This window comes from Pongo abelii, chromosome 15, assembly GCF_028885655.2.
Source record: "Pongo abelii isolate AG06213 chromosome 15, NHGRI_mPonAbe1-v2.0_pri, whole genome shotgun sequence".
Classification (NCBI taxonomy): domain Eukaryota; kingdom Metazoa; phylum Chordata; class Mammalia; order Primates; family Hominidae; genus Pongo; species Pongo abelii.
In genome coordinates, this window is record NC_072000.2 from 106,698,561 (window position 1) to 106,713,062 (window position 14,502).

Genomic DNA, 14,502 nt, shown 5'->3' on the forward strand with positions numbered 1-14,502 from the left:
CTGAGGCAGAAGAATTGCTTGAACCTGGGAGGCAGAGGTTGCAGTGAGCCAAGATCACGCCACTGCACTCCAGCCTAGGTGACAATGCAAAACTCTGTCTCAAAAAAAAAAAAAAATTATAAAAATTATCTAGGCATTTGGTGGCTCACACCTGTAGTCCCTGTTACTCATGAGGCTGAGGCTGGAGAATCGCTTGAGCCCTGGAAGCAGAGGTTGTAGTGAGCTGAGATCACACCACTGCACTCTAGCCTGGGCAACAGAGTGAGACCCTGACTCAAAAAAAAAAAAAAAAAAAAGCATCACACCCTACTGTTCAAAGTCCGTCCTGTACTGGCAACTTTGGGTCAAAGGTGGCTGTTTAAGGAAGTCTGTTCTTTTTTTAATTTTTGTAGAGATGGGGTCTTGCTATGTTGCCCAGGCTGATCTCGAACTCCTGTGCTCAAGCAATCCTCCTGCCTCAGCCTCCCAAGTAGCTGGAATTTCAGGTGTGAGCCATACCATCCAGCTGTCTCCTCTTTAGATACGGGATAATCAGTACACTGTGCATATAATTCTCTCTCATCAGTGGTTTACAAGTAAAGATGGAGTCAGGGAAAGATAAAGAAACACAGAGAATGCAGAATGCATAGAGAGGAAGAAGTGCTAGAAGAGAAGGAGCAGAACACTTGGTGGCTTCAGTCTTCCTAGTGGTAGGTAAACTGCCATATGCATTGGGCAGTGAAGAACAAGGATTTACCTTAGCAGAATCTGGGTTCACATCTGGCTCTGCCCACCCAGTGATCTAGAAAAAATGTCAAATTACCTCACATCTCTAAGCACCTATCCTCATGTACGAAACAAGGATAACTACTCTATCCAGATGTCATGAGGATGAAATTACAGTTCTTGGCCAGATGTGATGGCTCACACCTATAATTCCAGCACTTTGGGAGGCTGAGGCAGAAAGATCACTTGAGCCTAGGAGTTCAAGCTCAGCTTGGGCAACACAGTGAGATCCCATCTCCATTTTAAAAGTTAACTAATTAATTAAAAAATGAAGGCTGGGTGTAGTGGCTCAGGCTGAGTGTGATGGCTCAGGTTGGGCACGGTGGCTCATGCCTGTCACTTATATTAATGTAATATTAATATATTAATTTATTCACAGTTAGTTAAATTGCAAGGACCTCTAATACATTTAGACTAAGGTTGCATTTATAGAAGTCCAACACACAGCCAGGCACGGTGGCTCATGCCTGTAATCCCAGCCCTTTGGGAGGCTAAGGCAGGCAGATACCTTGAGGTCAGGAGTTCAAGACCAGCACAGGCAACGCGGTGAAACCCCGTCTCTACAAAAAATACAAAAATTAGCCAGGCGTGTGGTGTGCTCCTGTGGTCCCAGCTACTCAGGAGACTGAGGTGGGAAGATCGCTTAAGCCTGGGAGGTGGAGGCTGCAGTGAGCCGAGATCGAGCCATTGCACTCCAGCCTGGATGACAGAGTGAGACCCTGTCTCAAACAAAACAAAATACAAAAACCCAGGCACAGTGGCTCACGCCTGTAATCCCAGCACTTTGGGAGGCCAAGGCAGGCCAATCACTTGAGGCCAAGGAGTTCAAGACCAGCCTGGCCAACGTGGTGAAACCTGATCTATACTTAAAAAAATAATAATTAGCCGGGCTTGGTGGCACATGCCTGCAGTTGCAGCTACTAGGAGGCTAAGTCACGAGAATCACTTGAACTGGGGTGGCGGAGGTTGCAGTGAGCCAAGATTGTGTCACTGCACTCCAGCCTGGGAGACAGAGTGAGACTCTGTCTCAAAAAAAAAAAAAAAAAATCAATGGATCACAAAATCAAATGGATCATAAAGGGTTCACTTCCGAGCTCTCTATCCTGTTCCATTGGTTGATATATAATTTTTTTGCTGTTTTTTTAATTAAAAAAAAAAAGAAATCCAACACATATATAACTTTTAGGAACATACAGACTGTTTAAGGTGAGACACACTTTTGAAACAAACTTTTTTATGGTCATTCATCACTGATATTACAGTAAGCCTGGATATGAGTAAAGTCCAGTATGATAAACATAACATTAGCATATAACCCTCACTGCCCAAAGAAATCTGATTGTATCTTACATATTATTAAATCAATAAAGTTCCCCCCTAATATTAAGTCGCCGTTATTGATTGAAACCTGGATCTGTGTTTGGTCCCAAGTGCATCTCTGTGGCCTACCTTTCAAAGCGCTGCTTCATTTGTTTACACGCATAGTAGTTTCCATCTCTCAGGCTTTGCATCTTCATAACCTCAGAAAACGTTCCCTCTCCTATTTTGCCAATGGCTTTATAGTCTATAAATAAAAATGATTACAAAAATAAAATATTATTTATGCATACACTTGTATTCACTTCCAGACAGTAAACTTTTAATCTATAAGATAATTTAAACAGCAATATACTGAGAATTGTTTCTCCTATCTTTGTAAGATTTAGTGGTCCCCTCAACTTTAGGGGAAGCTGGAACAAAGCATCATCTCCTCCCAGTCTGTGCCCTCCCTTGTATAGCAGGAACCACCTTATCTGGATCCTGGCCAGTGAGGAGAGGCTCAGCTACCCTACAAGATTCAGAAGATAGAGGAGCAGCAGAGGTGGGATTCTTCCAGCAGAGGTGGGCATGGGCGTGAGCTTAGGCTCTGGGCTGATGTCATATTGCACCAGCAGCCTCTAAGGAATCTCCTGAAATTCACCTTCCCTGGTCCTATAGAGGGCCCAGCTGATCCGCAAGTTTCCTACGGATTCTTGCCCTTCCTAATTTTCTGAAAGCTAACAGCAATTTTCCCTGGCTGTGCTGCCACCACATCACCCCAGCCCTGATAATGGTTTTGTAACCCTCTAGATCACTATGTTAAATGCCTTCCTGCTTGATACCTAGGGTAGTTTCCATTTTCCTGACCAAAACCTGACTGACAACAACTGAGCACCTTGATGTGGGGTGCTGCTGTGAACAAAAGTCTAAAATATGTTAGTTTGGCTTATTGGTCAGGTGGCAAAATGCTAGAGAGCCTGGCATATCATGATGAAATATCGCCCACTTAAAGGAATGCCTGCACTCACTGCTGCCTTTCATGGACCCAGTGTCCGCTGAGCCTGCTGGCCTAAGGAAAGTGGTGGGAAGAGTCAGAATGATGGAGTATGCTAATTATTACTGACTGCCTTAGCAAGCTATTTCAAGACAAAGATAAGTACAGGCAAGAATGGCTATACCACTTTTCAAGCAGAAATGGAAGGAATAAATAAAATCTACAGAGCAAAAGTCTCACCAGTTGTAAAAGTTTCTACAGCCCAAATAATAGGAGAGTAAGACTGCAAAAACATTGGCAGAGACAGTCTGTGAGCCTTCTACATTGAACAAATGGCTGAGAGCACAGGAAGGCAGTTACACTCTCCGGGCATTTGTTTCAGAAAGCTTCAAGGAAGCTCCTACAAATTGAGACCCAAAAGCACATGAGCGAGGCCACAAAGAAATAAGGCAGGCTTGGGGCCAGGCGCGGTGGCTCACGCCTGTAATCCCTGCACTTTAGGAGGCCGAGGCAGGCAGATCACCCACCTGAGGTCAGGAGTTCCAGACCAGCCTGGCCAACATGCCGAAACCCTGTCTCTACTAAAAATACAAAAAATTAGCCAGACGTGGTGGCATGCACCTGTAGTCCCGGCCACTCGGGAGGGTGGGGCAGGAGAATACCTCAAACCCGGGAGGTGGAGGTTGCAGTGAGCCAAGATCACACCACTGCACTCCAGCCTGGGCTACAGAGTGAGACGCCATCTCAAAAAAAAAAAAAAAAAAAAAAATACACAGGCTTGAGAACTAGATCTAGAAGAGAACCTTGGGTGTGGAACTGACCAGAAGAAAACAGACCAGAAATCTTTAAACATCACTTAGATTGCGGCAGAAACAAGCCTAGAGTAAAAGAGGCCTTCACTTCAGGCCCCAAACCTGCATCTGCACAAAGCAGATGGGGTCGTGCTATGTTGCCCAGACTGGCCTCAAACTCCTGGGCTCAAGCCTAAACTTCTACCTCAGCCTCCCAAGTGGCTAGCATGAGCCACTGCACCTAATTCACAGGTTTTCAAAACTGCAGCGCTGAAGGTTGGCATCCTCTTCAGTATTCCTTTCCACATGCACATTTTGAATGCCTTGTCTGAATTCTGATTTGAACAAACCCATCGGTAAAAAGGTACTCATTTTTCAGAAGTGATAATGGTTATGTCAAAACACAAAAAATGTCCTTATCTGTTAGCAAGAAATACAGAAGTATTTCCAGATGAAAATGATACAATAATTGGGATTTACTTTAAAATATCCCTGGCCAGGTGGTGGCTCACACCTGTAATCCCAGCACTTTGGGAGACCCAGGTCGGTGGATCACTTGAGGCCAGGAGTTCGAAACCTGTCTGGACAACATGGTGAAACCACATCTCTACTAAAAATACAAAAATTAGCTGGGTGTGGTGGTGCGCACCTGTAATCCCAGCTATTTGGGAGGCTGAGGTAGAAGAATTGTTCAAACCCGGAAGGCAGAGGTTGCAGCAAGCCAAGATCGCACCACTGCACTCCAGCTTGGGGGACAAAAGCAAAACTCCGTCTCAAAAAATAAAATAAAATACCCCTGTACATTCCCATTCACTACGGCTGAAATTATAAACTGGCATAGTGTCTTTGGAGGGCAATTTGGCAGAACCTATCAAATCTTTAAGACGTGCATCCTCCAGCCGGGCGCGGTGGCTCACGCCTGTAATCCCAGCACTTTTGGAGGCCAAGGTGAGGATCACTTGAGCCCAGGAGTTCAAGGCCAAGTTGGGCAACATGGACCCCGTCTCTACAAAAAATAATTACCCAGACTCAATGGCGCATGCCTGTCATCCCAGCTACTCAGGAGGCTGAAGTGGGAGAATCACTTGAGCCCAGGAGTTTGAGGCTGCAGTGAGTAGGGATCGCACTACTATACACTAGCCTGGGCGACAGAGGGAGACCCTGTCTAAAAGAAAAAAAAATAACTTGTTCAAGTACATGTGATAGGAAGATTAATGATTGCACCATTAATCAATACAGTTAAGCTGATAACCCAAATGGCCCCCATAGGAAACTGGATTAATATGGTTTACCTGTATAATGGAATATACTGTAAATATTTAAAATAATGGGTGGCAGGTGCCTGTAGTCCCAGCTACTTGAGAGGCTGACGCAGGAGAATCACTTCAACCTGGGAGGTGGAGGTTGCAGTAAGCTGAGATTGTGCCACTACACTACAGCCTGGGCAACAAAGTGAGACTCCGTCTCAAATAATAATAATAATAATAGTAATAATAATAATAATGTCCTTAAAAACTATACACACACACAGAATTAACAGTGGCTCTGTCTGAGGTTACAGGTGTCTCATTTTCTAAGTTAGATATTTTCCACAATGTTGTTTTTTGAAATAAGAGCACGATTTTCACTATTTTATTTCAAAATAACAAAAACTAAATACTCCTCCCCCAGAAAAGATGGTGGTGGGGAAAATGGTAAAATGCTGATCACTGCTGAAATTCGGTGATAGATTTATGAGGGTTCAGTGGGCGTGGTGGCTCACGCCTGTCATCCCAGCACTTTGGGAAGCCGAAGCAGGCAGATTACCTGAGGTCAGGACTTCGAGACCAGCCTGGCCAACATGGCGAAAATCCATCTCTACTACAAATACAAAACTTGGCCAGGCGCAGTGGCACATGCCTGTAATCCCAGCACTTTGGGAAGCTGAGACGGGCAGATCACGAGGTCAGGAGTTCAAGACCAGGCCAGCCTGACCAAGATGATGAAACCCCATCGTACTAAAAATATAAAAATTAGCCGAGCATGGCAGCGCGCGCCTGTAGTCCCAGCTACTTGGGAGGCTGAAGCAGAAGAATCACTTGAACCCGAGAGGCGGAGGTTGCAGTGAGCCAAGACTGCGCTACTGCACTCCAGCCTGGGTGACAGAGCAAAACTCCGTCTCAAAAAAAAAAAAACAAAAAAAAACTTAGCTGGGCGTGGTGGCACACACCTGTAATCCCAGCTACTCAGGAGGCTGAAGCAGGAGAATCACTTGAACCCAGGAGACGGAGGTTGCAGTGAGCTGAGATCGTGCCACTGCACTCCAGCCTAGGCAACAAAGCAAGATTCCATCTCAAAAAAAAAAAAAAAAAAGGATTTATGAGGGTTTACTCCATTTAATTTTCTATACTTCTGGCATGCTTGAAATTTTCTATAATAAAAACAAAACAAAACAAAAAATAAGGCCACACGTGGTGGCTCACACCTATAATCCCAGCACTTTGGGAGGCTGATGTGGGAGGATTGTTTCAGCTCAAGGAGTTCGAGTCCAGCCTAGGTGTGGTGGTGCAACTGTAAAGTGCAGGAGAGAAGAGGGGAGAGGAGCAAATGGACATGGTTCTGGACAGACCTAAGCCCCTCTGTAACAAACAAGAAGCCAGTAAGTTTTATACATCAGACGTTTTCTTTGGGTTTCAAGCAAAAGAGCAATCTTACCTAAACAGAAATGCAAATTGCCTCTCCTGCCCAGGAACGTCAAGTGTCTTTCCAAGGCCAGGGCCCCAGCCCATCTGCCTGGGCCTGGCCAGCAGAGATGGGTGGTCTTCCCTAGGAATTTCACCTGCACATGCACAGGGTCTGCCGGCTATTCTCATTTGCAATCCAAGTCCCTGCTGAATCCCAACTCTCTTTTTTTTTTATTATTGTGGCAGAATTTTAAAGTATTTGGCTTGCCTTTTCTATGTTTTGCTATGTTTTACTTTAACTTATTTTACTTCTTTTTTACTTATATTTGAGTACCAGGAATATCAATCATGTGCCAGAGCAGCCACGTTCTGTCACCACCCTTTTCGGTCACAACTCACTGGGGCAAGAAAGGCAAACCGCAACCAATAAGGTGGTCAAGCTAAGCAGGCTCCACCCAGTAGGCAGAGAAGTAGACCACTAGCTCTCACAGGAAAATGAATTGATAAGTATGCAGAGAGTCAAGCTGTGAACACTGACCAAAGCTGAAAAGTCATGAGACAGTAAGAGGCTAAAGGGGCCATAAATGGGCTAAGAGGAAGCAGGAGTTAAAGATAAGCAAGACAGAGCTACTAAAGCTGAACACAGGCACACCCTCTGACCTAGAAGGTTAGATACCCAAGTGAAATATGTCCGCCCGACACAAGAATGTTCACGGAAGCACTGTTTTTAATAACCCAAAATGATAAACAACAGTAGACTAGATGTATGTTTAATACTGAGTGTCAACTTGATTGGACTGAAGGATGCAAAGTATTGATCCTGGGTGTGTCTGTGAGGGTGTCGGCAAAGGAGGTTAACATTTGAGTCAGTGGGCTAGGAAAGGCAGACCCACCTTTAATCTGGGTGGGCACCATCTAATCGGCTGCCAGTGCAGTCAGAATATAAAGCAGGCAGAAGAATGTGAAAAGACTAGACTGGCCTAGCCTCCCAGCCTACATCTTTCTCCCGTGCTGGATGCTTCCTGCCCTCGAACATCGGAATCCAAGTTCCTCAGCTTTGGGACTCGGACTGGCTTCCTTGCTCCTCAGCCTGCAAACAGCCTATTGTGGGACTTTGTGATTGTGTGAGTTAATACTCCTTAATAAATTCCCCTTTATATATGTATCTATCCTATTAGTTCTGTCCCTCTAGAGAACCCTAATACACTAGATAAAGAAATGTAGTATATCCACACAACGGTATACTATACAGTAATGAGAATAAACAAAGTACAACTACACACAATACGGCTACATCTCACAAACATCACATTAAGCAAAATAACCTAATTATAAAGAGTTCACATTGTATGAGTCCATTTATATAAAGTTCAAAAACATGCAAAACTAAAGACAACCCACAGATAAAAGCAAAATATCTGCAAATCATATATCTGATAAGAAACTTGTATCTAGAATATATAAATAAGTCTTATAACTTAATAACACAAAGACAATCCAACTAAAAGGTGATCAAAAGATTTGACAGACAGACATTTGGAGATTATGTCTCCAAACAAGACATAAAAATGACCAATAGGCTACGAAATGATGCTCAACGTCATTAGTCATTAGGGAAAAGCAAGTCAAAACTATGATGAGATACCACTTCACACTCACTAGAATCAAAAAGATAGATAATAACAAGTGTTGGTGAGGATGTGGAGAAATTGGGACCCTCATACATTGCTGGCAGGAATGGAAAATGGTGCAGACACTATGAAAAACAGTTTGGCCAGTTCTTTGAGATGTTAAACAGAGTTACCATATGACCTAGCAATTCCACTCCTACATATATGCCCAAGAGAAACAAAAACATAAGTCCAAACAAAAACCTGTGTGAATGTTCACAGTAGCATTATTCATAATATCTGAAAGGTGGAAAGCATCCAAATGTCCATCAGTAGATGAACAGATAAACAAAATGTGGTCTATCCATACAATGGAATATTATTCAGCCATGAAAAGGAATGAAGTACCGACACACGCTACAACATGGATGAACCTTGAGGACATTATGCTAAGTGAAAGAAATCAGGAACAAAATGCCACATATTATGTGATCCCACTTATATGAAATGTCCAGAATAAGCAAATCTATAGAGACAGAAAATAGATTTGTAATTGCCTAGGGTTGGTGGAATGTGGGATAAATAAGGAGTAACCACTCCTCATTTCTTTTGGGGTACAGGTTTCTTTTGGGGATGATGAAAATATTTTAACATTAGATTATAGTTATAGTTACACAACTCAGAAAATATACTTAAAACCACTGAACAGTATACTTTAAATGAGTGAACGTTATGCTATGTATATTTCAATAACTCCATTAAAACAGACAACTCTGTGGTGTTGGAAATCAGAAAGTGGTTACCTTGTGGGGTGAAGTGACCAGAATGGGCTGAAGGGGACACCCATCATACCAGTAACACTCTGCTTCTTGATCTGGAAGCAGGTTTCATGTGCATGTTCACTTCACCAACTTGTATACTTAAATATAAGTGCAGTTTTGTTTTGTTTTGTTTTGTTTTGAGACAGGGTCTCACTCCGTTGCCCAGGTTGGAGTGCAGTGGTGCAACCTCGGCTCACTGCAACCTCCACCTCCCACTCTCCAGCGATCATCCCACCTCAGCCTTCTGAGTAGCTGGGACTACAGGCACCCGCCACCATGCCCAGCTAATTGTTTTGTATTTTTTGTAGAGACAGGATTTTGCCATGTTGCCCAGGCTGGTCTCAAACTCCTCAGCACAAGTGATCCGCCCGTCTTGGCCTCCCAAAGTGCTGGGATTACAGGCACGAGCCACCGCGCTTGGCCAATTTGTGCAGTTTTCTGTATTATGTTATACTCCAAAATAAAATTAGAAAAAAAAAAACAAGAGTTAGGAATAAGCAGAGAGTATAACGAACAGAAGTGATACATGGTAAAGAGTATATACAGGGAAAATCACAAAGAAAAACAGACTGAGAAATCTCATTAATGGCAGAATATGCACGTCTACAAATCCTTACTGCTGAGGTGCAAAACAATCTGCTTTCAATACTATTCTAGTTCCTAAGAGGGCCAATTCCCTCCTGCTCTCGGGTTTTCCTATTCTTAAGCTCCTGTTTTTTATTTTTTATTTATTTATTTTTTGAGACAGAGTCTCACTGTGTTGCCCAAGTGATCTCGGCTCACTACAACCTCCATCTTCCAAGTTCAAGAGATTCTCATGCCTCAGCCTCCCAAGTAGCTGGGATTACAGGTGTGTGCCACCATACCAAGCTAATTTTTGTATTTTTAGTAGAGATGGGGTTTCACCATGTTGGCCAGGCTGGTCTCGAACTCCTAACCTCAGGTAATCCACCCGCCTCAGCTTCCCACCCGCCTCACCCTCCCAAAGTGCTGGGATTATAGGCGTGAGCCACTGCACCCAGCCCTCAAGCTCCTTCTTTGTCAACAATTATAATAATATGTCTCCATACTGTGAGGTGTAAGGAGACTTACTGGTCCTTACAATTGAAACTAAAACAATTCTCTTAATAAGAACTAAAGGATAAAGAACACTTCTTCAACAGTCTTCCTAACAAGGAGACTAGATTCTTTTTCTCCATGGTTAGCATGAGACATCCTCTTTTGGTTTCTCAAAACAGGTCTCCACCCTATTTCCCAGGTGGCTTCCTTGTTCGAAATGAAAACCCTCCGGGAAGGGTTTGAGTATTACTTGGTCCTGGAAACTTACAAGAAGCAGGAGATAAAATGCAGTACACTTAGAGAAACAACAACAAAAAAAGACCAGGTACGGTGGCTGATGCCTATAATCCCAGCACTTTGGAAGGCCGAGGTGGGCGGATCATCTGAGGTTGGGAGTTCAAGACCAGCCTGACCAACATGGAGAAACCCCGTCTCTACTAAAAATACAAAATTAGCCGGGTGTGGTGGTGCATGCCTGTAATCCCAGCTACTCAGGAAGGCTGAGGCAGGAGAATCACTTGAACCCGGGAGGAGGAGGTTGCGGTGAGCCGAGATCACGCCACTGCACTCCAGCCTGGGCAACAAGAGCAAAACTCAGTCTCAAAAAAAAAAAGAGAAACAAACAAACAAAAAATAGTAAAAACGAACAAAAAAGGCTTGGGGAATGGAACATTAACCATTCAATTTGTGTATGAGTAAATCAGTACATTAAAAGTCACAGCCTGAGACAAAGCCAAGTGTCACAACTAGTCTGTGTTATGAGCAAAAGAAAGGTGGTCTACTGCACCAGGAAGGGCTGCTCTCCATTACCACTTCCAGGAAAAACAACCTGAGGATGCTGAATCTCCAGACCAGCATTTTTCCAAACTGAGTACTACAAAACACGAGGATCCCTGAACCCTAATGGGTATTCCACAAAAGAGGGTTCCATAAGCAAATAAATTTAGGAAATACAGAGTTAAATACGGCAAAATGTGTTTGCAGAATTCCTCAATGCCTTTCCCTGCATATGAGATGAGTCTCCAAATGGAGGTGGGGTATATGAGAGGGGGTGTGAGATACAACCAGAGAACACCAGTTAACATCCCCCAGCACTGCTCTAGATCCCCAAACCGAAGATCTTCAAACTATGCTATTAGAATCCCTTTTATCCAAGTTTTCCCTGAATAAAAGAGGAACTAATCTAGCTTCCAGCAAGGCAGGGTTTCAGAACTATTCTGCTAGCTTTATTGTTCTCACTTGCCTTCTGGGAGAAACTGGCTAATGTAAGGCAGGAGTGAGCCCCACTGAGCCTTCAGGACAGAGCACGGTACCATATGCCTTCTGACAAAAAACCGGAAGCCATAACTTGCTTGACAACTATACCTTAACTAAGTCCCAGAGCCTCTCTACAACTGGAAACCTAATTAAATTCCATTAAATCCTAAAACCACGCAATAAAGATTCTTTGGTGCATCTCCAAGAAGCTTCTGCAAAAGAAATGGACCAAAATACAGGCCCTGGCCCTGACCACTGATTTGTACAGTTTAAAACCTCATTAAGTAATTTTGACAAGTTTCTTGAGGAGCCTCCAAACTTGAAACTTTGTGGGAAAATTCAACAGCCTAAACATCTTCTGCCCTCAGGCAGACCCTCATACTGACCTACCAGGCCCTGTTCGTACTAGTCAAGGGATAGCTGCTGCTTGCTAAAACACTACCAAAATTTACCCCTTCTCTTAAATGAATTAAACTGGAAAGCCCAGAAATTTATCTACAAGAAGATCAGTGTCTTCATTGTGCAGAAGAGCTCACACAGCAGGCCTGGGACTTCTCTCCTTAGAAAGGTCTGCTTGCAGCCAAGTGTGGTGGCTCACACCTGTAATCCCAGCACTTTGGGAGGCCAAGGTGGGCAGATCACCTGAGATCGGGAGTTTGAGACCAGCCTGGCCAACATGGTGAAACCCCATCTCTACTAAAAATACAAAAAATTATCCAGGCATGGTGGCCTGTGCCTGTAATCCCAGCTACTTGGGAGGCTGAGACAGAACTGTTTGAACCTGGGAGGCGGAGGTTGCAGTGAGCCGAGATCACGCCACTGTACTGCAGCCTGGGCAACAGAGCAAAACTCTGTCTCAAAAAAAAAAGTAACAATAATAATAATAAAGACTTCTTAGCACCAGCTATATACCACACACCGTGCCATGCACTGTAGACACAAAGATCATTACAACATAATCCCTAGTCTTGAGAATTTACAGTATGTCCCCATACCCCTAATTTTAGGTCCTTTCCTTATAAAAGAGGGAGGGAGGAAATGGAACATTTTTGTTTAGAAAATATCAATGGTCAAATTATGGAGTACATAGGCCAGGTGCGGTGGCTCATGCCTGTAATCCCAGCACTTTGGGAGGCCGAGGCGGGTGGATCACAAGGTCAGGAGATCAAGACCATCCTGGCTAACACAGTGAAACCCCGTCTCTACTAAAAATGTGAAAAATTAGCTGGGCATGGTGGCAGACGGCTGTAGTCCCAGCTACTCAGAAGGCTGAGGCAGGAGAATGGCGTGAACCCAGGAGGTGGAGCTTGCAGTGAGCCGAGATAGCGCCACTGCACTCTAGCTTGGGCGACAGAGCGAGACTCCATCTCAAAACAAAACAAACAAAACAAAAAAACAAGAAATTATGGAGTACACAGTGTGTAATACCAAATACATGGTGCTCTGGATTCCAATCTTCCAGGACTAGTCTGGGAAGCCTTCAAGCAGATGTCTTTCTTCCTTCTGTGTGCACCTTGTCCTCCTGTTACAGAACTGCTCATGCTCCACTATGCACCTTCTCCTCATAAAGCCATAAACCCCTTAAAGGGAAAGTCTACAATCTGTTCTCTCTTGTGCCATTACACTTAGAGAAACAAAAACCAACAGGAAAAAAAAAAAAAAGCTTGGGGAATTAAATATTATTTTAGTATTAAAACCATTCAATTTGTATATGAGTGAATCTGTACATTAACAGCCACATTGAGGCTGGGTGTGGTAGCTCATGCCTGTAATCCCAGCACTTTGGGAGGCTGAGGTGGGCAGATCACCTGAGGTCAGGGGTTCCAAACCAGTCTGGCCAACATAATGAAACCCCGTCTCTACTAAAAATACAAAAATTGGCCAGGAGGGTGGCGCGCACCTGCAATCCCAGCCGCTAGCAAGGCTGAGGCATGAGAATCGCTTGAACCTGGGAGGCAGAGGTTGCAGTGAGTGGAGATTGTGCCACTGTACTCCAGCCTGGGCGACAGAGCTAGATTCCATCTCAAAAACAAAAAACAAACGAACAAACAAAAAACTTTATAAACAAAGATGGTATTCACAGTGTCACAAAAGTAAGAATGCCAGAAACTTTAATATCCAGTATCAAGGAAATGTTCTAACAAGCTATGAAATAGCCACAGACTGAAATATTATGTAACCATTGATAACGACGCTTTCAAAAAATATTTCATGACATGGGAAAATGTTCAGCCATAATTTCATGTTAAGTGAAAAAAAGGATGATAATGATCATACACACAACACATGCACAGAGAAAGACTGAATACAGCTGGGTGCAGTGGCTCACGCCTGTAATCCCAGCACTTTGGGAGGCTGAGGCAGGCAGATCACCTGAGGTCAGGAGTTCGAGACCAGCCTGACCAACATAGAGAAACCCCGTCTCTACTAAAAATACAAAATTAGCCAGGCGTGGTGGCGCATGCCTGTAATCCCAGCTACCCGGGAGGCTGAGGCAGGAGAGTCGCTTGAACCCGGGAGGCGGAGGTTGCAGTGAGCCAAGATCATAGTGCCATCGCACTCCAGCCTGGGCAACAAGAGCGAAACTCCATCACAAAAAAAAAAAAAAAGAAAAGAAAAAAAAGAAAAAGATTGAATATAAATATGTAAATTTTTTAATGTATCTATGTCTGAGTAGGACTGAAGGTGATTTAAATTTTCTTCATTATAATTATCTACATTATTCAATGTTCTCAATGAATACACATTAAATGTGTGTAAAGGTGAACATTTCAAGAATTTTAAGAAATCAGTGAAAGTGTTGGCTAAGTGCCACGAAAAACATGAACTTAAAATGAACTGTCTTAAAACTACAATATCCTTTTAAAGGAAGACAGTCATAATGATCACGGGAAGGGGCCAGGTGTGGTGGCTCACGCCTGTAATCCCAGCACTCTGGGAGGCTTAGGCAGGCGGATCACCTGATCCCAGGAGTTTGAGACCAGCCTGGGTAACATGGTGAAATCTTGTCTCTACCAAAAATACAAAAAAATTAGCCACGTGAGGCCGGGTGTGGTGGCTCATGCCTGTAATCCCAGCACTTTGGGAGGCCAAGGTGGGCGGATCACAAGGTCAGGAGATCAAGACCATCCTGGCTAACATGGTGAAACCCCGTCTCTACTAAAAATACAAAAAATTAGCCAGGCGTCGTGGCGGGCACCTGTAGTCCCAGCTACTCGGGAGGCTGAGGCAGGAAAATGGCAT

The 14,502-nt window shown here is 43.8% G+C and overlaps 1 protein-coding gene across 13 annotated transcripts in view; it reads right to left on the bottom strand.

Annotated features, from left to right (window-relative positions):
- MOK (MOK protein kinase) overlaps positions 1 to 14,502 on the bottom strand; it is an 89,288-nt gene that overhangs the window by 64,013 nt on the left and 10,773 nt on the right. For 8 of the 13 annotated variants that reach the window (XR_010137030.1, XM_024231817.3, XM_024231816.3 and 5 more), the window contains exon 2: positions 2,215 to 2,329. The exons of 1 other annotated variant lie outside the window; for it this stretch is intronic. Coding sequence is in view for 8 of the 12 variants with exons in the window: in XM_024231817.3 (XP_024087585.1) it covers positions 2,215 to 2,329 (115 nt within the window). In the remaining 4 variants the exon portion in view is untranslated. Of the gene's footprint in view, positions 1 to 2,214; positions 2,330 to 5,141; positions 5,284 to 14,502 lie in introns of those variants that run through there. 4 more of the 13 variants (XM_054530570.2, XM_063715741.1, XM_054530568.2 and 1 more) reach the window with 2 other exon arrangements.